This window comes from Taurulus bubalis, assembly GCF_910589615.1.
Source record: "Taurulus bubalis genome assembly, chromosome: 12".
NCBI lineage: Eukaryota > Metazoa > Chordata > Actinopteri > Perciformes > Cottidae > Taurulus > Taurulus bubalis.
In genome coordinates, this window is record NC_136600.1 from 10233430 (window position 1) to 10257974 (window position 24545).

A 24545-nucleotide genomic window follows, 5' to 3' on the forward strand; every position below is an offset into this window, starting at 1 on the left:
ATATATATATATCTATATATATATATATACTTTCTTGCTATACAGTCAATGTATGTTCATTATTGTTAATGTAATATTGTATTGTTAATTGTTAACCGTATATTAAAGTATACATATATAAGACAATCAATGACTGTAGACAATTGTAGAATAGGGACACACTTCTAGTTTAACAGTAGAGTTATTGTTTTGGTTTTAAATCAGATTTTTTGGGGGGATATTTCTGTTTGTTTTCTTGGGGGGCAAAAACAAAATCTTATAGTAAGCTTCGCTTTTGATTTGTCTGTTTTTTCTTCTCTTCTGTTCCTCAGATTGAAGAGGAGCTGAGGAAGAGTGTGAAAGGTGTTATCAAATTAAAATGGAAAAAACATCCCAATGGAAGAGTTTTTATCAAGGAACTTCACGAAAGTGACTGAAGAGGGAGGACAATGATAGTTTTACTGGTTGAATGAATATATTATCATATTGTATCAATCTTTGAGCAGATTTTCATTTGGTTGAGTAGTTTTTACTTTGAAGTGGTAGACAGAGGAAATGGTAGGAGATCATCACTGTCTGTACAAGATTTTGTGGAAATCAATTTTGTAGATGCTGCAATATGTCGCTGAATAAATGAAAACGGTCACCTGCTGGTGGTGTGGTGGAGGAAAAGACAGGGCATCACCAAAATGATTAAGATTCATCCTAATGCATTTCTTTACAGTTTGTGAAAAATAAATGATTCATCATCTTTGCCCCTTTTTTTTTTTAAACAAAGAATTAAAAAATATTTGCATCTAATCACCGATATTTGAACAATCCACTCTAACTTTTGCTGAAGAATAAGACATATCTTTAGTTTGCCATTCAAATTGATTCACATACTGTTTGAATTTGTCAACATCTGAATACATTAGTGGATTTAACAAACACATAGTAACCATGAATAATTGTTACAAACAAGGTGTAGTTTACATTAGTAGATGTCTTTTTAAGTAATTGTGCACATTACTAGTGAAGCCTGGAGAAATCTGCACCCCAAACAGACTCTCTGAAAGTCCCCACTTAAGTCCACTTGACTTTAAGTGCAGTCAACATCAATTCAGCCAAAGGCGCAAGCAAATACTTCACTGTACTTCCTGAAAATAAACTCAACGGGACATGAAGAGAGACGAGAGGTATATAAGGTAAGTCTGTTTTTTTATTCTCTTCCTCACATCACTATATTTGCAACACATCTCAAACAAGGAACACATAAAACACCAAAATGCTGGGATTTACCCAAAAAGCTTCTATTAGAATGTGTCTCTTTCATCTCTTTCTTGCGACACGCAGAAAAACACTGGTTATTAATCTGGATATAAATATGCATGAAGACTGGACAATAAGAAATGACACCTTCTCACTTGTTGTCCACATTGAAGTTCACATTTCTGAATGAACGCTTTAGACTTCTGTGGAACTGATTATGTCCGCGACAGAACAGGGGTGTACTATCCGGAAACATCTTTGCCTGGTATATAATTTATGCGTCTTTGTTGCAAGTAAATATGATTTTACCTGCATAGATACCTCAGTATCTTCCATTTTAATTATTTATAAAACATCTGCTTAAAATCTACCAGGACTAAAATTAGAAGTATGTTTTTGCCTGTAACCTAGAACACCCCTGCTCACACGTACGTAGTGGTACGATCCAAATGACAGCTAGCTCCTTGCCCGAGCGCGAGCAGACTACCAGAGACACGGAAAGCCTTCTTTTAACCAGGAACACCGCACCTTACTTAAGCCTTTGCACCCACATTTCTAACTATTAACCACCGACATGTCCACACCGAAGAAGGGAGACTTGTCTCCAAGCGAGTTGGAGTTATTTGTGGTTATCACTGCAGGTAAACCTCGGCTAAAGCTAATCCCTCTAGAACCACTATAACCCACGTGAGCTAACTAGGTTAGTTTAAGTGTGTTAGCTTGAAGCCCACTACTGTGAACTTAACTTGTATCCACGTGCCTGTTGTCGTTTTCCTTGCTGTGGATTCATATAAGTGTGTACTTTGTAAGCGATAATGCTGAATTGTATGCACTTAGGAAACGTTCAAGAGGCCTCAAGGCTGCTGGGCTGCAAGGATGTTCGAGTCAACTGCTTGGATGAGGTGACTAGAGCATTTCTGACACTTAGAGCACACTGGATGATCAACCTGAATTTAACTTAATCCCATGTTTCATGTTTCAAGTATTTGTCACGTGTAATTACAGAGAAGCAGTCGTCAGGGCTTCTTCCATCAATGCTCATTCAGTTTTGCCTATAAAAAGGAAATCCAGGATAACACACATACACTGCCATGTAAACAAGGATGAAATAATCATAATGTCATAATGCTTTGCACTATTTTTTCCGATAGTTTTGGTTTATTTATTTGCACCAGGTAACAAAACACCACAGATAAATAATTGCTTGCGAAAAAAGACGGAAACCTATTTTGTCTGAGATTAATTACACTGTCTAATCTTATGTAATTATAGTTTGAGTTCATTGATGATTATTATTTATGAGGCTGAAGGATCAAGCCTTGAATTTGACAGGATTAACCTCCTGCGTTTTTTATGTGACATTTTGACAGTGCTCAAAAAAATCCTTTATACTGCTCAAAGTATCTAAAGTATTTAATACGCCACAACGTAGCTTTTTAATCTGTTTACAAAGTTGGACTGTGCTACACCAAATGAAGAGGTTCCTCCGACAGCAACGATGCGTCACAACCTTCTGCGTCATAGCTTCTGTTTTATTGTTACATTCTCACGTTTTTACAGCATCCAACGATCTGACAGCTTTTGCAAAGTGAGTCTCGTGTTAATTCTTCGCAAACAACACAAGCTTTTGTCTGTGACTCGTGAATGTAGTCGTTCGTGCAAAAGTGTCAAATGTAGGCGAGAGAACACAGTAAGATCCTTGAGCAAAGCTCTTCCTTTGTTGGGTGACATATGTGTGGGACAAGAGGACTCATGAGTCAGCACACTTGAAGGGCTTTGGAGGACGTCCTTCACGTGCTCCCTCGTCCCTTCTGTCACTCCTTTGTGTCCGCCTGTCACAATCAGGTGTTTGAAACAGATGTTCTGTTCAGAAAAGGAAGGTGTGCGAGCACAAGACGAGGAATACGCCATCATGTCTAAACATTTCAGGAAAGATTTGAAAGAAGAACAACAACCAGATGATGATTTATTGATATATTCATTGATATATCAAAAGCTGAATTGACTGAAATTGACTGTTTCCATTTCTTTGAGCACAAATTTAAATCCCGGGTTCCAGCTTCTCTCGTGTGAGGTTTGCTGCGTCTTTCTATTTTATATATTTTATATAATATCTTCAACATGTAAATTGATTATTTTAGTTTTTTTTTTTTTTGTCAAATGCCGCCAGCCATTAAAATGGGAGATTTTCTTTATCATCTGAAATTTTGTTGACGATGCGATTAATGGATTACTTGAGAGAGAAAAATCAGCAGATTAATGAAAAACAATTGTGAGACTTAATGCTTGGAAATCCTTTTAAGCATAATGGTCTTCATTAAGCCGACTGAATATTTAAACCTGATGGGACAACTTTACAACAGGTGAGGGTGCAGTTGTTAGGACAACACAGACGACAGACAGATAACAAAAATGAAAATTAAATTAGAAAATGAATTGAGTTTAAACTCCTTTTATTTATTATAGAAAGGGGAGAGAGTATTACAGGTTTGGCAATGTTTTTATTTGTGATTTTATAAAGATATTTATATTCATGATTTTTTTTTTTTTAAACAAGTTTTGTAAAAACTTTTTCATGTAAATTGTCTCTAAGCTTTCGTCTTTGTTTGTCCGGTCCACAGTACGGGATGACTCCTCTCATGCACGCTGCTTACAAAGGAAAGGCCGACATGTGCAAGTTGCTGCTGCAACACGGAGCCGACGTGAACTGCAACGAACACGAGCACGGATACACAGCGCTGATGTTTGCCGGCCTGTCAGGTTGGAGCTGATCACCACGGCAATATATAGATGCAAAAATAAATAAAATATTATCTTTTAAATTTAATTTGTTTCATGTGTGTTCTTCCCTCTGTGGCTGCAGGCAAGACCGACATCACGTGGATGATGTTGGATGCGGGGGCAGAAACAGACGTGGTCAACTCTGTAGGAAGGACCGCCGCACAGATGGCTGCCTTTGTCGGTACGTCCGTTTGTGACGCTGTCGCTGAGCCTCACATCGTCAGACGCACACAGCAAAAAGGACAAACTTACAGTATTTGGTTCCTCTTAATATGCAACCTACATGGACTAAATCAAACCCATTTGGATAAAAAACGGTCAGATGTTTATGACGTGCTGCAATCGAAGTCAACAATTTCAAAGATAAATCTTGCCAAAGTTTCTGACTTGAACGACTGTTCCATTAGACTTTTCCCGATCTGAGGCTTGTTTAAAACATGTGACAAACATTCATCTATTCATGTTGGGAAAAAGAAAAGACCCGTTTCTTCTTTTCCCTCCGCAGGGCAACACGACTGTGTCACGGTGATCAACAACTTCTTCTCCCGGGCCCGACTGGATTACTACACCAAGGCCCAGGGTTTGGAGAAGGAGCCCAAGCTGCCGCCCAAACTGGCCGGGCCCCTCCACAAGGTCATCATGAGCACCAACCTGAACCCTGTCAAGGTAGGACAGTGTTGGTTTTGTGGTAACTGTGGTGTAAATATAATAATAATAATAATAATAATAAGAATAAGAATAATAGTAATAGCTTTAATCATACAGATGGCACCTTTTACAAAGTGCTTCAACAGACGAAGCACGTAACAAAACGAGGCAATAAATCAACAGAAAGCCTGACAGACAGACAGACAGACAGACAGACAAAGGTCAAATTTAAACACTGATAAAACTGTACATTGATGACTCAATAAAACCAATGGATACAATAAAATACAAATAATTCAAATAACAAAATAAAAACAGTAAAGAGACTACTTCAGACTGATATCAGAGAGGACTGATTCTCCCTAAATATGCGTCCAGAGAACGAATCAGCTGCTGCAGTGATTGAAAACCAGCTTGCTCTCAGGTCTCTTGCTCAAAAAGCTCTAAATGAAGCTCCATTTGTGCCTAAAATATTCGACTCCCAACGGCTTTGGACAGAAATGCCTTCTGTTCCGGCTGAAAAGGGAACCCGATTTTACACATTAAGTCTTTTTCCAAGTCTGGGGGAGGGGGACTGTGGAGCCTTTTATGCAGCTAAAAAAAAAAAAAAAAAAGCTGTTAAATTGCTTCAAGTGATGTCATCTGAGTCAGTGTCGGTGGGTCTGAGCCAGCCCGCTGCTCGTCTCTGCTGCAGGCTACTAGCATGACACACCAGATTATGACAGTGGTTGAGTTGCATTATGGGTAATTTAGTCACCGGTTTTTGTTAAAGAAGAAAATGAGTTGAAACTGTTGATCATGAGTTTAATAATGTTAGAGGAGCACGGTGCTACATTTGTGGAGTGCTCCTTTAAATAGCACATTGATGCAAAATCCTGTACATTTTGATGAAACTGCTCTGATCATTTTATAATGAACGATTTTTTATATGGAAATAATGACTACGCTAAATAGTTTGGAATACTATTGTACTTCACTGTCTGCTAGTCATTTAATACATTTATTGTTCTTTGGCTTGAGGTCTGCAGCTAAGATCAAGAAAGACGAGGAAATGTTGGTCAAATTCATCACAATTTAAAACTTTTCGCTGAGACCAAAGTGATCAAATAATAATTTAACAAGATCTGTAAAAACAAAAATGGATGAAAGAAGTTCACGACAAGACGACTCAGAAAGGCTGCATCACTGGTGGTGTTTTTTTATTTGAAAAAATGGATTTGATGAGTGTTCCTTGTGTTTTGTAGATGGTGCTGCTGGTGAAGGAAAACCCCTTGGTGGCCGAGGTGGAGGCCCTGGAGAAATGCCGCCGCGTGATGGAGCTCATCTGTGAGAAGTGCATCAAGCAGCAGGACATGAACGAGGTGCTGGCCATGAAGATGCACTACATCAGCTGCGTGCTGGGAAAGTGCGCGTCCTTCCTCAAGGACCGCGAGGACAAGCTGGACGGCCTCGTCAAGAGGTGAGGCCGATATTAAGGATCCCGTTTCAGGGTGCTAAAAAGCTACAATGGGTTTTATCAGAGCTTTTACCCTACCTGATTTATCACAGCAGCAAGACGGAGGTTTGTGCGATATTTGACGTCTGGGGGGGGGGGAAAGCAGGTGTATAATCGGCAGCGCTGTTTTATCAAACACCATAAACATTTTTTAAGTTACCAATTCTTTTCTTTTTTTCCGCTGATCTTTTGGTCAAACTGACAACATCAAGCTGTTTATCTAGGGTTCTCTCACATATAATCTTCAACTTGACTGATCCTGATAATTGTTGTAAAGTGATTTGCATTTCCACTACGAAAGCTGACCACCTTGATTTCCCCGTCCTGCAGCTTGCTGAAGGGTCGGGACCGCGACGGCTTCCCCGTGTACCAAGAAAAGTTTCTCAGAGAGTGCATCCGCAAGTTCCCTTACTGCGACGCCACTCTGCTGCAGCAGCTGGTGCGGAGCATCGCCCCCGTGGAGATTGTAAGTCCGGATGAGAGTTCATTATTGTATCTACCAGTATTCAGTTGTGCCCCAATGCCTCGCGGTGGCTCTGAAAAATAAGTTGTTCCCGTCAAGTCTCAGCTCAGTGTAAATGTTCTGTCTCTTTTTTAATTTTAATTTGATCCCTTTCTTTGCTCGCAGGGTAACGACCCCACAGCTCTGTCGGTGCTGACTCAGGCCATCACGGGTCAGGTCGGCTTCATGGACGCAGAGTTCTGCACCTCGTGTGGCGAAAAGGGAGCCGAGAAGAAATGCTCCGTCTGCAAAATGGTGAGTCCAAACAACCCAGACGTATCAATTTACATCTTTTCTTCATGTGCAAAGAGCATTTTTTTTTTTTTTTTTAAATCAATGAAGATCTTTTATGCCGTGTTCACACTGGACGTGGTGCGAATTATTGCGCCGCGTCCACCACGGCAGTTTACTCGCGTGAGTGAAACGAGGGTGTTCACACCAAACGCGAAAAATCGCGGCCCGAAGGGGGCGTGGCTTAGCTCTGTTGCTTGTCTCTGTGAGAGACAAGCGACGAAGCTTTCATTTCCGCTATCAACCATGGAATAAATAACCACTAGTTCTGCTTTATACTTGTTGTGGAAGTCCCAAACATGTCGGAACATGAAACGCCCTCGTGTTTGGGTTCATAACACCATCCGTAGCCGCACACAGCTCGGTGAATTTCACCAACTCCTCCAGGAACTGCGTATCTGCGTAAAACGATACCGACTATGCCATCCACCATGGAATTAACCACCAGTTCTGCTTTATACTTTTTGTGTAAACTCCACATATGTCGGAACATCAAACTCCATGGTGTCTGGGTTCATAATATTATCCGTAGTCCCACAACAGCGTCTCAATGAAGCCGCTGTCAGCGCTTGTTCTTTCGGAGCAGCAGCAGTTTCATTCAGGAACGGCAGGACGGAGGTGATGACGGGCGGTGCTTCTCAACGCTGATTGGCTGCCGCAACTGTGCGTCACGCGATTTCTCCGCCGGAGTTGGGAGAATTCAACTCACGCGAATTCGCGCCGCGTCCTTCGCTTTGTTCGCCCCAGGTCAAACGCTCTGTTCGCGCCGCCTCAAACGCGTCTATCTTGCCGCCCCGCGAGTAAATCGCCAATTCGCGTCGCGGCGCGTCTGTGGATTGACTTTACATGTAATCTGGTCGCGCCGCGTCCGGTGTGAACACGGCATTAGAACAATAAAGATGATCTTTTATGGGGCTCTATTTTTTCTTTTGTTAGACAGCGAGAGTGGAGAGATGCTACAAAGGTCCCTGGTTGGACGTTGCATTTCATGGTCGGCGTCTCAATCGCTCAACCACGTAAACTGACATGTAGGACTCAGGCCAGGGAGAGAAGCATCACCCACATTTTAAAGGCTGCACACTGTATTTAATGAATCCTGAGCTTTGGGACATTAAAGTAGAGCTTGTTGCTCATAAGATATGGTGGCAGATATAGAGAAGAAAAAAAAGAAACATCATATAAACATCTGGAGGTTATTGCCGAGCCGATCTGACTTGGCCAAGTAATCATGGAGTTAGTGAGTAAGGTGGAGGCTACGTTTTTTTTTTTTTACATTTTGCCAAATTGGTGCCATTTAAAAGTAAGCCGAAGTAGCTGTTAGCAGGTCCTGTTTGTAATGTACCCAAAGATGTACAGACAAACTATCACTGGATTAGTTTGGTGCTGAAGAAAACTTAAAAACGTGATGATTCTCAGGCAAGTTCGGTTTTAGGAAGTGTCTTTTTGGACGATTTACATACGGATGTACTTACAGATATGATCAATAATCTTCTTTTTATTTCTGGTACTTCTTCCTTCTGAGTTTGTGGCTTTTGAATCATCACACTCCATGTTCACAGGAAGTGACCCCTGTTTCCCTCCTGCACTAGGTGATCTACTGCGACCAGGCCTGTCAGAAGATGCACTGGTTCACCCACAAGAAAGTTTGCAAGACGCTCCAAGAGCAGAGAGAGGAGCAGGAGGCCGAGTCGGCCGAGATGAGGATGCAGCAGAGCAAAGGTACTTTCATCTGTTCCTAAAAACACACATAAGCACAGATTCACTTACAAAGAGTGGCAACATGACAAGAGGTGATTACATTACATTTTAACCAGCATGTATCTGAACATTCACTTTAGTGGCAGTGAAGGATTAAACCATCCTTCAATGATGGACAATGAATAACTCAAGAGGACTTTAGTATTTTAGTTTTTTTATTGTATTTTTTATTATTAAATATTAATTTTGATCATGTATAATAATAAAGAAATGTATCATTATTTATTTCATGAAGTTGGTAAATAAAGATATATATATTAGATTTATTAGATGAAAAATAAATAATAGGGGAAATCAGTTTTTTTTTTTTTTTTTAATTCATTGTATTTTTATTGGGGAGAATGTAAAAACAGAAAACATACTTTTCAAATCTGTATGATGACAAATCATGAATTTCAAATGACACGAAAGCTTATTCACAAATCACTCTCTTCAGAGTAAGTAAAGTTATTTAATGTAAACTAATACATATCATCATGAAACATTCTCTGTTCTGTCGCGTTAAGACAATTTCTTTTTTAAAGAAATGTTCTGTTTGATTATGCAAAAGGATCATTTTCTGATGGTGAACTTTGGGTGAATTCTGGTGAAATCTACTATAGACCAAGTAGTAAAATAAGCAGTGGAATGATTTCCACTAGTATGAAAGTGAAGGAGTATTATGGAAGCAAAATAGCCCGAAAAATAAATAAATGTTGTCTCGTCTGAAACCAACATGAGAACTGTTGACGGTCACCTTCATATCACACGTGTTGCTTCAGTATTACGGCCCGTCGGACTAAACTGCGTTGCCTCTTTGTCTTCAGACGAGAGTGAAGCTGTGCAGAAGGCCACCGGCTCCATGCAGGAGCTCTCGGTGGAGGCCAACAGTGACGCCCCCCCCTCAGGCACCTCTTCCTCCTCTTCCATCCCAGCTGCGGAGAACTGAGCGGGCCAGAATCCATCCATTCGTGCAGCACCGACGGAGAGCGCTAACCGAGACTGACAGCCAGACGAAGACGGACCAGCCGGAGACGAGAACGCATATTTATTATCCACCGAAGACTGCGCCAAAGGCCGCGGGGACACTGACAAGGAAGGTTCGTGGCCGTGGCGGGCGGTCATCTTTTCTTTTTTATATATGTGAAAAAATAAAAATCCAGACAATTTTATCGTGATGTGAAAGTTGATCTGTTTGTGGTAGAGGGCTCTGGGAGGGGGGGACCATGCAAAGAGCTAATGGTTTACATCGATGATGGAACGCAATTTTTGCCTTAAGAAACTGTAGCAACCTGAGCAGGAAAGTCGTGAATGTGTAGCCAATCGGAGCAGCGGTTTGTTTGATAAGTAGTTGATTTGTTATTGGGATGTTTTTTGGAGGGGGTTTTGTACTGATAACTTCATAGCCGGTCGTGAGCGGGATGGTAGGGATGCACAATATTGACCATAGAATTTATATTTTTAAAAATATAAACATGATTTGTAATTACTGTGTTTCCTTTTGGTTCAGTTTGGAATGAATCACAAGCATTAATGTCCTCTTTCAGGAAAGTAAAAAAAAATGTACCCCCAGAATGCAACATTCTTTGTTGATCAAGCATCGTTGTTTACAGCACAAGAACACTAACATTGTAGTCGTGTGGCTTTGATAGTCTGTCATCTATTGTGCAGCCTGAATGGACCACGATGTTTCAGTCAAACGACAGATCCCACGAGGCTTTTTGTTTGTCCTGAATACTAATGATCTCCACAATGTCAAACAACTTGAGCTTCATCACACTAAATAAAGACCGCCATCAAAGGGATCATATTGATTTCTTTTCTTTTTTTTTTTCTTCTGTAAAGTCTTTGACGTGGCTCTGAAAGCATCATGTTGCCGGTATTTGTTTACATTAAAACAGTAAGCCGAAGTAGCCGTTAGCAGGTGCTGTTTGTAATGTACCCAAAGATGTCCAGTCAGCTGTTGTATGGGATTAGTTTGGTGCTGAGGAAACCTGAAAAAAACGTGCTGATTCTCAGACAAGTTCTGTGTTCGGGAGCGTTTCTATGCAGACTAGTTACAGCAGACGGATGTTATGATATCCTCGGTGAGTCTCGCCGAATCTGAAGGGTTGTGTGTAAACACTATAACGTCTGCGTGAATACTGCTTTCAGAACACTGGCATGCACTCATCTCCTTCACGCCACCCTGTGTCTTTGCCTCGCGCACCTCAGTGTGTTTCTAATAGAAAGAAATCCGGTTTAAAGGGTCATTTCGTCCCCAAATTATTATTTTTACAAGCCTACCAGGGGAAGAGAACACGGATGACTTTAAAAGGGTACTCCACTTATGTCCTGTTTAGCACTGCACTCAAATAACAACTCTTGTGGACTCACTAATGTTTTTTGATGTTTTTAATGCCGATTTTGTGCGGCACCCACCCAAAAAACAACTTTTTTCTCATGAGGTCTTTAAATAACCGATCGTATGAAGTTATTCACGCACTACAAACGCGCTCTCTGCGTCATGACTGGAAACCCGCCTCAGCTTGAGGAGCACGCTGTCGTCCGTCTGCAGAGGGCCACAGACTGGAGGACACGATGGCGCTCCTGGTTGTTCATCTGGAAGGACCTCCTCCTCTCCGCCGACCTCACCCCTGAAGACGCAGCAGACGACAACTTGACGAATGTGACATAATGCGAGCCGGACACGAGCAGGCCGTTTGTGGAAAAAAATTATCTTCCCGCTCGGTTTAAACTTGCAGCTCAACAGAAGCCTACCTTGTTGTTGTTCAGCCACAACTTCCTCAGGAAGAGAAATCTTGGCAAGTCGGGGATGCTCGTCAGTTTTCTGTTCCTCAATACATTTCTGTCTCAATCTCTTTTTTTCCCCACCCAGCAGCTGCACGGAGTACCACAGATACATTTATTTTAAATGCCCCCAATAAAAGTGTCTTATTTTTGCCCTGTGGCCAGGCTGACTTGGCCAACGTCAACGTCCCTCCTTATTCCAGACTTCCGAAGAGACTCCTTTATGTCCTGTATTTGTTGTGAGAGAAGAAGAAGTCACAGATAAAAAGGGACATAATCATTTGTGGGGGTTTAAAAGTGTTTGAGACGAAGCCGTCTACCTCCATTGTCACTTTTTGGATTATCTCAGATTATCTGTTGCCACGAAACTCTGTTGTGTTTGAAATCACAACAGACAAACACAAAATATACCAGTTTTCTGCCCTTTTTTTTTAATGTATTTTGTATAAATACATTGTTTGTGATAAATTTACGTGTTTTCCTGTTGAAATTTTCAGCAGATTAGTGATTAAACCTGCATCCTTCATCTGCAGGGAAGGCAAATCTCCAGCAGAGGGCAATGTTTTCCCACAATTATCAGTTTAGTTTAGTTGGCAGCTTTATTTATTCACATTGTGGTTCCTAAAAATGTGCAATGGATTCTTCATCCTTACTGGCAGTACGTTTTAGTACTGAAAGTATTGGAACTAAAATTATCTTGAAGTACAACAAGTAAAAGTATACATTGAGCAGAATGGCCCATTTAAAAATTATATATATTATAGAATTATTATTATTATTATTGTTGATGCATAGATAGTTTTTTTTATACAGGCCTTCTGCCGGGTAACTTGTGAATTTCACCAAGGGATCAATATAATTGTATATCTTAATCCACAATAATGCGTCATACTTGTTGTGTATTATCAATCTGATTCTGCAAAGAAACTAAATGTATCAAATAAATGAAATAATACAATTTGAATTCTTTAAAAGTATTGCAGAAAAAGGCAGCTACTCAAGTAAAGTATACCTCAGTGTATTTTAAGTCCAGCACTTTGATTCTTTCCACCACTGGTACGTCTGCAACACGCTACTAACTCATAGCACTTAAATGAAGCATGAGACGACTGGTGTTAAACCTTAACGGTGGTAAAAGTACCAATGTTTTGTCTTATCACTTTTAGGGAACAACCGCAGAGGAGACGCAGCTCCGATGTGTGTCGTCGGCTGTGGGATGTTTTCTAAACTCTGTAACCGCAGTGACCTTTTCTTTCTGTCTTTGTTCCAGGTGTTGTGCATTCCTTTCTTTTGTTCCCCCTCCGGTCGACCCCCGCCACACCTACCGTTGCTGCATGTGGGTGCTTCCTGATCCCGCTGCTTGTCAATATGTCTATTAACCCGGCCACCTTTCATTTCCCATGAGGGTTGAGGGGGCTACCGTGTCCTCTGCTGAGTTTCTCTGCTGCCGAGGGCCCAAAAGGAGGGAGCGCTATCATATTCACCTCTCCGCGTTCATTCAACATAAGAAGCTCGGGGGGTCTAAGTGTAACTAGTCCTCTGAGAAGAGCTGGCCGTGTTGCCCTTTTATTTTCTGTCGGAAGTGAAGTGAAGGAGCCTCTGGTGCTGCTGTTTGAGGACAAACAAAAGAGAGGAAACAATAACAGAAACCAGGGAAGCGTAATGACAGACTGGCTTCACCTGCTGGGGAGATTCAAAACCACCCGAGTCGAGAATTACATTTATTAAAATGTCCTCCATATGGCATTCAGAGCATTAATATAGTGGGGTCACGTCGACCAGAGCAGAGAATAAAGTATCCCTCTGTGTGTTTTGTGAGCAGAGCTTTGTGTGTTTTGTCTGGCTAGCTCGCGGCCGCTGCTCTTCACCGTGCTTACGCGCAAGTTACAGCTGATCAGGACCCCTCAGGTAAACACTGTTAGGCCCGTTTGCTGATCATTTATTTCCTCCAATTTTATTGTAAATCCTTCCTTCTGATGATGATTTCTTTTCTTCACTCATATGAAATCCTGAAAATAACCTAAATTGGAGTTGTCACTCCATTTGTCAGTTTCAATTGACTGCAAACTAAACTCTGCTTTTCTACACAACACTTTAACACTCTTGAGTAAATATTTCTGGACAGAAATACACAAATATTTAATATTTGTTTTACAGAAGTAAGAATCATGGGTCTTTTTTTTATCAAGCAAGCAAACTTGCAATTTTCAGTCAAGTTAACTTTTATATGCAATTTGGGGAATTTAAATCCTCTTAACTTGAAATGGCAAGTTATAAACACACGGTTACATTATTTGAACTTGAAAGTGTGAGTTACAATGATGCAGAAATGAAATGTGTTTTTTCGATAAGGTGAGAAAAGTTTTTTTGAACTGATAATGTAAAACAATCCTTTGTTCTAACTCGCTGTATCAAGTTTAAACAACAAGGGACGAAAAGTTCAATCAACTGACAACTTAAGAAAACAATGTTGAGACAACTAACATCGTAAGTAAAAGTTAAATCAACTTAATGAACTTTAGATTCTCAGTTGAATCAAAGGAAATCTTCATGTTGAGTTAACTTGCATTATAACTTTTATTTGCAAGTTTAACTGACTTTAAATGTTTTCCCAACTTAATCCAGTAGTATTCTAAATGTTTGTTTTTTCCTCTCACCCGGGTGAAGGAAGACGCACGCGTCCTTTGGCCTATTCGTCCTGAAACAAGACCACAAAAAAACAAAAGAAAGAAAGAAAGGTGCTCCTGTGATAATAAAAAACAAAGTCATATCAGCTTTCATTCACATACAAGCAACAATAGTGTCTGCACAACGCCTCTTCTGAAATCAGTAAGACAAGCCGTGGCACAAAGTAATTACACCAGAGAGAGAGAGAGAGAGAGAGAGAGAGAGAGAGAGAGAGAGAGAGAGAGAGAATCTGTGTACTGATTAATGAGCATCGGGGACTATTTATGTCTGAGATTATGTTACCGTGACAACATGACAAGTGTCAGAGAGCTGCAGACTTTTAAGGGTTTCAGAGGGAATTCAGCAGACGTCTCAGTAATTGATCATCATGAGTTCTGCTGCGTTTGTGTGTGTGTGTGTGTGTGTGTGTGTGTGTGTGTGTGTGTGTGTGTGTGTGTGTGTGTGTGTGTGTGTGTGAGTGATATTAAAGGTTATTTACGCAATTTTTTTCTGAATTACAACACTATGTTTGAACATAGAAAATGTCTTCTATGTACGTACCCTGACATTCCGGAACGGAACCCTGACATTCCTGAACCTGGACATTCCAGAACGGGGGGCTTCTCCATCGCTGACCCCTCCCTCTGGAACTCTCTCCTCAGCACCTCAGACATTCTCCATCACTCACCACTTTCAAAACAGCACTTAAAACTAATGTATTTAAATCTGCTTTGAAAGGACTTCTTAAGATTTCCATTTGAAACTGTGAGAAGAAGCGGCAGCAGTGACATATAACAGACCAAAGTCTGCTTTGAAGTGAGGTAGAAGAAAAAAAAGAACACCCAGAAATTACAATCCAGGAACAGCAGTAGTCACTAAATGCAAAAAAAAAAAATCTGTTTATCAAGAACAACAGTACACATATAACACTTCAAAGTTCACCAAAGTAAAGCTTTAACATAATTACAATGACAAAAACACGTGTTAATTACTCGTAATCCTATCATCATCATCATCATCCTCATGATCGTCATCATCATCATGATAGGCCTCCTTTGCTTTGCAGCATCCCGGATCAAATTCTAAACCCTCCACAATAAAAGCAGTGGGCGTGGTTATCTTACGAGCGTACACGGTATGGCGACCAATCACAGCCTCTCAACAGAGACGCACCTGAGTCGCTGCCAAAGCGCGAGGCGGGCCGCCTGTATAAAGTCCCGGGTCTCGCATGTTCTTCATCCAGCATCAGTCTTCCTCCCGTCGGACCGTACATCTCTCCGAACCATGCACCTGAGCGCGTGCGAGTCGTGCCACTCCCTGGTGGTGCTCTGCATCCTCCTGAGGAGTTGCCAGGCCGTCAGAAACGACGCCACGGAGCTGCTGTTCTCGCGCGTGACCGCGCCGGTGCCGCCGGAGGTTCAGAGCAACGTGACCCTGAACCGCGCGCGGACCGGCGGGCGGGGAGCGGCCGACAGAGGAGGTGAGGACCGGAGGATGCTCCGCTTTATCATATTTTATGGTCCTAGTGCGGAGACCTGAGCGTGTGTGTGTGTGTGTGTGTGTGTGTGTGTGTGTGTGTGTGTGTGTGTGTGTGTGTGTGTGTGCGTGTGCGTTTGTGTGCTACTTTAGAAGTCGTTTAGAATACTTTTTGTGTGTCCTTTTTAATTTCTAATCTGGGTTTATTTGCACGAGATTAAACAGATATGATATCTGAATACTGTATTTCTAGAGTTTGGCAATGGATTATTCTGGTCCAATCTTTTACTTTTTCTAATGAAGTATGGATCATGAAGAAAACATAACTAACAGAACAAGCAAGCTGCTCCATTTATTTGTTTTTTTTAACCTCCTACTTTGTTTGATTTCGTTTTAAGGATGCAGCCATGAGCTCTTGATGAAAAGCTCTGGTTTTACATCTCAAAAAACAAATGAGAGACCCCCTTTAATCACTCACTTAATCACATCATCATGCCACCACATTTTCCCATTCTTCAGAAGAGATTGAAGACGACATGCCTCAACATTTAAAAACATGTAGTGCTTTTGTCAAAAAAGGTGGCGTGTATGACACAAACCCTGCAGTTGTAGGATTATATTTTATTGTTTTAATAAAACAACATCACTGTGCAGGTAGGAGGGCTGTGTCATATGTTAGGACTCCCATCACCACAGTGAGCTGAGGCAGGTGTAACACACACTCACCTGGCTGCAGGTACAAGTAGCTGCAGCTAAATGAAGGTGAACAGGAAGCCTCCGATTGTTGGCGCTGAGCTCCACGCCTGCAGCCGGCCGTGAAGGAAGGAGGGGAGGGAGAGGGAGAGTGAGAGGGAGAGGCAGAGTGTATTCATCAAACACTGAGCTGTATGGAGCAGTATGAATGAGCCTGAGCTTGGGTTACAGTGATGGTGGAATGCAGCAGAATAACACAGACAGCTGTATAGCTGCTGCACAGAGGTAATCCTCCTGTTAAATCCCTGCCACACTCAATGAAAAAAAGAAAAGGAAAGTTTTGTACCTTTTTTCACATGCGAGGATGACAGCGTTCTGCCGCAGGAAGGTCAAAACGCTGTTGTACTGCTTCCCTGAGCCGTCGAATGGGGCTTTTAACCGACGCAATGCACCGAGCGAAGGGCTGGGCAATGATCCTTTACCATCATGTATTGACCTTCAGAATCTCACCGCGAAGTCATGGCATGGGAGATTGTGTTGTCTCAATCAGTGCTGAAGAGGATGTTCTGATGCAAAGCTCTCAAAACCAAATCAACCAAAGTTGACTAATTAGAATTAATCTGAAACTTTTTTGATGAGGAAATACTGATTTGAGTTTAGCGTTTTAAGTCAACATTCACTGTTTCAGCTGCTTTTTGTTTTTCATACACGATTGTCAGATGGATATTTTCGGTGTCTCAGAGTGTTGGTCGTACAAAACGAGACTTTTGAAGACGCTACCTCTTTTTTTTTTTTTTTTACTATTCACAGACATTTTATAGTCAGAAAATAACCTTTAGCTGCAAGCCCCGTGTGATTTAGGATTTTTGTAATCTGTTTTCCATCATGCTTCCAGATTCACACCATTCTGATTGGATCTTTTTCCACAGAGCGAACCCAAATCGGATGCAGAGAGCTGAGGTCCACGAAGTACATCTCTGACGGTCACTGCACCAGCATCAACCCCATCAAGGAGCTGGTGTGCGCCGGCGAGTGCCTCCCAGCTCAGATGCTCCAAAACTGGATCGGCGGCAGCTACGGCCGGAAGCTCTGGGGTCGCCGGGGCGGCAGCGGAGGCCAGGACTGGCGGTGCGTCAACGACAAGACCCGCACCCAGCGCATCCAGCTGCAGTGCCAGGACGGCAGTGCGAGAACATACAAAATCACCGTGGTCACCTCCTGCAAGTGCAAGAGGTACTCGAGGCAGCACAACGAGTCGGACAACAAGTTCGGGGAGCCGGTTCTGTCGCCGCCGCAGCTCCTTCACAAGCACAAGTCCAAGAGCAAGAGGAGGCCGGGGAAGAACCGGCTCAGTGAGAACTGGCACGACGCTGAACCCTAGAGACTCGGTCTGCAATAAAAACCCACATGCACCTGCAGGGGTTCTGTCTCGGTGACACTGAGAGAGTCCAGAGGATGTGGATTATCTCCTCAAAGTGACTGGACTTGAATTAGGTGAAGCTGGTTCCTCGCTATGATGGAGAACTCCAGAAAGCATGCTGAGGACTTTTGTGGTTAAAAGATAATGTGAACAGAGCTGGGGTGAAAAGCCTTCTGGAGCCCCGAACCAACACACGTTGTCCCCGCCATATATGCTCCTCTATATTCATTTTATACGCAGATGGAGATCCGCAGTCTAGAAACCAACACCAGTAAACACCAAATAATCTTTTTTTTGTAAATACTTTGTACATATATCGAAATTCTTACTTGCCTTTTTGTGTAGTATGGCCATGTGTATACAATTTTACTATGTAAGATTTATGATGTATGATGTAATATATTTTCCCGTGGCAACATATATGCTATGTTGGTTGAAGTGGCGTCAGCATGTGGGTGAAATCTGGGACAAAGCTTTGTCTTCATCAGTCTTGTAATAACTTTATATGAAATAAATATCACCTTTTTTATCACATGTATTGTTGTCAGTGGAAACTTTACCGGGTTCAACATGTCTGTTTACCATGAACACTCAATACTAGTGATGTTTTATAGACAGCAGGGCAAATATTAAGACTTTAAACAGGCAATATTGAAGTCCTAATGTTAGCCAAGATTAATGAAATGTTACTATTCTTTGACATGGCCAATGTTCTTCATTTTAAATAATTGATAAATATGTTTATAAATTATTCTTACAGATCGTAATCTGATATGTGCACTACTACATAAAAAACAACAACATTTTGGTAGGATATATTTTTTGCATGAATAGTTTTCCAATGCCAAGGCTGATGTGGTATTGTGTTCTCGCGAGACATGCTACCACAACCTACTTTCTGCAGCAAGAAGTCACGTGAGAAAGCAGCTGCTTCTCCAAAGAGGCGTCAAGCATTCACTTGAATTAGACCGGAAATGAAATCATTTCAACTGTAAAAAAATAAAAGTTGATTCTAAACTAAAACAAACAAAACTTAAAAAAAAGAAGCTAAATATGTTTATTAACATGTGCAAAATATGTTTTATTTAATTTGCTCCTACAATAATTGTAAAATGCGTTATTTAATCAACCGGTTCCACTACTATTGACCTTTTCAAGAGAATTGATTGTCCACCATGTCTGGTACAGATCTTATATATACTTGCACCGAATGTTATAGAATGTTAAAGTTGTTTCTATTGTCAGTAAAATACAATCTGAGGACCTGGTAGCTAAGTATTTCCAATTTTTTTTAGACTTTAGTAACATTTACACTGGGGCTCTACACTTTGCGATGGAGTATTTTAATTTTGCCATTACTTATCAAGTCGTTTTCACCACTTAATAACTAAGACATTTTAAAAACAGTCTGCTTAAGCTTACAGACTTACAAGTGAAAGACGAGCAATCTTAAAAAGAGTTTTTTTATTTTGAAAGTATCTACCGGAAGAACGTCATTCAACAGTTCTAGCTTGAAGGCACTGTTTTCCCGAAATCTCCATCTAAGTTGCTGCGACATTCCCACCCCGCCCATCAGCTGGGGATGGACAGTTTGTGGAATTACCTGCCGTGACACGCCCCCCCCACTGCACACCTGCCACCTGATGGAGGTTAACGACACCAGCGACCGTTGCGATCCGGACAGGCCTGCTCATCCCGGGGTTTTCCCGACCCGCGAGGCCGGGAAGAGCGACCACCAGCCGGCGGAACGCAGCGTGGACTTCCCGGTGTCTGTGGTTCTTCCTGCCGGCGGCACCGGAGAGAGAACCGGACTGCAGACGCCGAAACAGTTCTGCTCGTTTCTGGGTCGGCCGCTCATAAGCTACACCGTCCAGGCTTTCGAGAGGTGGGAGAATAATATAAATACTATAAGACTAAAATGTCATAAAGTCTTTTTGTGCACAATGTCTCCAGGTACATGTGGGCCGTCAGTGACTGTGAGGACTTCACTTCCTCTCATGGTCGATGTCTGCGCAGTCTGACAATGCTGTACTTAAGTACTATTTAGAGGTACTTGTACTGTACTTGAGTGTTTTCTTTCTACTTCTACACATTTAAACATTTTTGTATAAAAAATAATTTAACAGCTTAATTTTCTTGAAAAATGAAGATTGTCCATGTACCAAAACCTATGAAGAGTTTATGAAATATGATGTTTAGTTATGAATTAAACCAACTAACAGTATAAAACCAGTATGGCTGAAACAATTCGTCAATTAGTTAGTCTTGGAATAGATTAGCTGATTGGCAGAACATTATTTAGCAATTATAATTGTTTTAAAGTCATGGTTCTCACTTCTCAAATGTGAGAACTTGCAGCTTTTTTAAACTTTTAAACATATTCATAATTTTGTATTCATTTTGAATAATTTTGAGGATCATGATGTGCTTTTTTCTACACTTAAAAAAGTCACAGGAGTAGCCAAACACAGAAAATTTGAAAACATCTGTAATGCGTGTAGCAGGAGGCTCCAGATGCTGTTAAAAATTAAACGTAGTAGTTCCAGTGTGTTCTGTGGCTTATCAGGAGAAACATGGCTCATTAAATACCTGAGAAATCAAGGTACTTCAACATATATTAATGCACAAATCATATTGATATGCAATATTTCCATAAATCAGACTCTCTATTAATTTGCACCATTTTCCACATTGTGACATTACAATGTAGGCCTGTTACAAAAATTACCATATTGACTTATCGTACAATATATGGACAGGACCCCAGTAATCTTTGCTGACCTCGATATTTCTCGTTGTGTCAGCACTGTTGCCCTAGTTTGTGCTGTTAGCTTCTAGCCGCAGTTCAGTCGTCGCCATGTTGAGTGGCAATAGAAATTCTTCCAATCTCGTATTTAGCACCTTTTTTAAGTGCGTGCACTTGCTTTATTTTACTATTATACTATCATTAAGCGGCATGAAATGGGCCTAGAATTAAAATAATATTGTTCACTGCAATTATTTCTTGAATATTCATTTTATTTTAGATGTAGTTATTCTGACGGGCCAAATGGAATGCTGAAAAAAAACTGCAGTCATATTGCTCAACTGCAAGTGGACACAGAAAAGCAGGGCAACATTTAACCAAACTATCTTTATGGCTAGATGTGACTAGTGGTAAATAATTAACTAGTTTTGTCGTAATACGGGTGAACCGGCCCTTTTAATACGTACTAATACCTGTACTGCTCGGTGTACCTCTAAAAGTCTGGTTTGGTAAAGTTCAATGAAAACCTGCTCGTACATTTTGACCGTAGTTCATCCTATTTCCATATTGCCAAAGGATACAAGTCTTTCTTCCACCATTGGAGGATTTCAGGCTACATGACAGTGAAGAGAAGGTGGATGTTTACAGTGTGTGGTGATCACCGCCTGACCCTCATTACAACAATGCAATAACAACCGGTGTTTATAATCAGCCGTGTCTCCTCTTAGCTTGTTGTCAATGTTTACGTGTCAGGAAATGAGTGCAGCAACATCCTGGGACCAGAGAGCAGGGCGGAGACACTGCCTGTGTGGCCCCGGTGATTGCAGAGAGGTCGGAGGTTGTCGGTGTCAGTCCTGAACTTGAAAATGTGTTAGATCCACAATCCGAGTCTGGTCCCCCATGAGCAGGGATGCACGGTCTTGAAATGTCTTCCAGATGCATTGTCATGTTGGTGGGACTTATTTTGCACAGTTTTGATTTCCGTATCAATAAAAAAAAAATACTGAATACATTTGCAGGTTATTAATCATGTTGATAATTTGTTGACCATTTAAGGCATGTATTAAAGGAATAGTTCAACATTAAACAAGATTGATCCCACTCTAAGGTTTGCAAACTAATTATGATGCCGAAGCTAGCAGTGAGTTAGCTTAGGGAACCAGCTAGCAAAACCCCAGCTGGTCGTTTTACTCTATTTGAATTGCATCTGTTATATGTCTCTTAATTACAATTTGTTTTGGTTTGGAATGTTGGTCGGCAGCATTTTAAAAATGTCACTTTTGGCTTTGGGAACTTTAAACAAGCATTTTTTAACATTCTCCAGATGAAATCCGCAGAAAACAATCAACAGATTAGCTGCAGCCCTGATTCCTAAATGCTAGACGCTCTGGGTGGGTGCTGTGTTCTGCCTATCGTCCGTGGTTATTTCGGACTTGTCACCTGACTATAACGGACGGTACTGACCCTAACTGCGTTCTTGCAGGGTGTCATGGATCCAGAGCATCGTGGTCGTCGTAGCCAAAGAAAACATGGACCTGATGACGGACATCGTCCAGCGCTTCCAGCACAGGAAGGTTCGGGCGGTGCCGGGCGGCTCGTCTCGCCACAGGTCGATATGGAACGGAGTCCTGGCTCTGGGCGAGATGGAGGGGGCGGTGATCATCATCCACGACGCCGTGCGGCCTTTTGTGGACGAGGACTTTCTGTACAAGATAGCCACGGCTGCCAAGGAGCACGGGGTCAGTGTAATAACGGCTTTTTTTTAAATCCAAAACACATGAATATTCTTAACTGAAAATACTCTAACTTGTTACACCTGCTGCTTTTTCTCATGTATATCAAGGGTGTTTGCTTCTTTTTGTTGGTTTTATTTTGGCACCAAATACACAAGAGATAAAACCATTTTTTAGTCAATCGTAGTATCAGAATACTTCAGGAACTATTCTGATAACTTAATAATAATTTTAAAGCAAAAAATGTCTCTGGTTTTAGCTTCTCAAATGTGACAAGTTGAGACAATTTGTGTCTTATTGGTACTCATACAAACAACTTGACAGCACTTCACTCTGCGCCTCCTGGGCTTCCTCAGCAATGCACCTGCCGTGACATAGTTGCCTCACACACCCAATCGAGGCTGATCAGAAACACTGGTGAAATACAGTCTGATTCATAGGGGAAAAAAACTCAACCACACCCAAGTCTGGCATCTTGCGGTCAGAAACATCTGTGAAACGCACTTAGCGGATGTATTAATTTCTAAATAGGCGGATTAATCGCTTGCCTTGACGTAACCACTGTGGGTATAAAGAAGAAAATGGATTCAATTAGTGATGGTGTTTTGCAGACGGGGCGGTTTGTAAGTTAGCATGGCAAGCAGCAACACTGTTTGAACCTTTAGGGCATCCAGGGTTTGGTTTTTGATGTTGTCTAGCATCCATGTAGTGTTAGCTGAGCAAAGCGCTGTTCGCTTGTGCAGTCAAAAGTTTAATATTGACCGTGTCGCATTTTGTAATTGCCCCAAGTCCAACACCACACGTTCTTAGGTCCCCAGAAATACACCCGTCAAGTGAAGTAGATTTGATTCATGGTATTCAAGATATGTGAAGTACATGCATGAGACAGATTCCTTGCTTTATAGCTGCTTATAGGGCAGCAACTAATAGTTATTACATTATTGAATGTAGAAACGAGGGCCTTCGCTCACTGCAAACATACATTTCTGCCATGAGGAAGCGTTCAAAGCTCCGTAAATGTCAGCACATGATCACAGTTAAACTTATCTCCAAAGCTCATTTGTGATGATGCGTAACCTCTGTGGACTGTCAGTGTTTCCAGTCGCACATGAAGGCAGGATGCGTCTATTTCCAAGAGAGCAGCAGCTCAGAGTCGGATCGTAATCCCTCCCCAAAGAGAGGAAACAGACCCCAAAATGCCAGCAGTTCCTCGTGCTTGGAAAGCGCAGCACAAGTCATTAAATCTCCACTGCAGCTCATACTTCATTTTTTTACACCACAGACGTGGAGCGTAAACAAATCCGTCAAACAAAACCTTTCACCTTGGCGGGATGACTGGTTACCAAGCGCGACGCAGGTATTCGTGCGTTCCCGTGGCTCATTTTTCACTGTGCACATAAACAAAATCTTAAAAATAAAACGCAACAAACAAAGTCAAAGTTTTTCCAGTCGTGTTCAAAACCAAAGAGGACAAACTGTTCTTGTGATCACACCTTTTTTAAGGTTTGTTTTTTCAGACCGACTGGGAGCGTTTAACATTTGGGATGGAAAACATTTGGGCTGAGGTCCCGGGCCGCTGCGACCAACACACTCAGGCCGAGACTCTGCTGCGTGCAGGCCGCTCGGGTTGCGAAAGAACACGATATAAACCTCCACAGCAGGCGGTCTGGTCTTTGTTATCTTGCCGGTGTGTCCAGAGAGTCTTGCCTCCACCGAAAAAAGCATTTTTTTTGTGTTTCTATTTCAACAGCATGTCACGTAAAACACGTGGAGCACATGTTTGCTTTTCTTTTGCATTTGTGAGGACGCTTTACTCTCTTGCTCCTGGAAACAGCCTCCAATCATGCTATAGTCAAATATTATCCCAGAAGTGTTGATTATTTTTGGATTTCCAAGGAGTACAAGCAGTGCGGTCTTGACGTATGATCTGGGAAATTTTCTCTTGAGATGTGTAGTTATGCACAGATATCCAGATTATGAGAGAGAAAAGCTTAACTGAAATTCCACTTTCCGCATTTCATGATCCTTGTTTGTGTTTCATGATTATTTTGTATTACATTGTGATGAAAGTTGTTAATCGTGATTAAATCTTCCCCAAAGAAAACACTGCAGATTTGACATTTTATGTCAACATTTTGATTATTTTAATCTACAATAGACACGCAAATTGAAAACTGTCTTCATTAACATGTAACATTAGTGTGTAAAGTTTTCGTGATGTTGGCATGAGCTGCCCACTCTTCCTCGATCCCTTTGGTCTGTCAACTTAGATTTCTTTAGTCGATTAATGGAAAACAAGATTTAAACACAAGATTTAAAGTGGTGCTTTTCTGTGA

At 41.5% G+C, this 24545-nt stretch overlaps 3 protein-coding genes across 3 annotated transcripts in view; all 3 read left to right on the top strand.

The window, feature by feature from the left end:
* Nucleotides 1-1750: 1750 nt before the first annotated feature.
* ankmy2a (ankyrin repeat and MYND domain containing 2a) lies at nucleotides 1751-10489 on the top strand. Its single transcript, XM_079228180.1, has 10 exons — nucleotides 1751-1871; nucleotides 2068-2132; nucleotides 3852-3990; nucleotides 4094-4192; nucleotides 4517-4677; nucleotides 5904-6118; nucleotides 6485-6620; nucleotides 6783-6911; nucleotides 8537-8666; nucleotides 9512-10489. Exons 1-10 carry the CDS (start codon nucleotides 1805-1807, stop codon nucleotides 9631-9633), a joined length of 1263 nt encoding a protein of 420 aa, XP_079084306.1. The 5' UTR covers nucleotides 1751-1804; the 3' UTR covers nucleotides 9634-10489.
* Nucleotides 10490-15425: 4936 nt separating this feature from the next.
* sostdc1a (sclerostin domain containing 1a) lies at nucleotides 15426-18240 on the top strand (the record flags this gene model as incomplete). The annotated part of the gene is made up of 2 exons (XM_079228101.1): nucleotides 15426-15621; nucleotides 17240-18240. The coding sequence occupies 2 exons, from the start codon at nucleotides 15426-15428 to the stop codon at nucleotides 17689-17691; spliced, it is 648 nt and encodes a 215-aa protein (XP_079084227.1). The 3' UTR covers nucleotides 17692-18240.
* A 1133-nt stretch (nucleotides 18241-19373) lies between these two features.
* Nucleotides 19374-24545, top strand: part of crppa (CDP-L-ribitol pyrophosphorylase A) — a gene marked incomplete at its 5' end in the record, with an annotated part of 39127 nt that continues 33955 nt past the window's right edge. Inside the window, 2 exons of the mRNA XM_079228001.1 lie at nucleotides 19374-19615; nucleotides 21960-22215. Of these exons, the coding sequence (XP_079084127.1) occupies nucleotides 19374-19615; nucleotides 21960-22215 (498 nt within the window). The remainder of the gene's footprint in view (nucleotides 19616-21959; nucleotides 22216-24545) is intronic.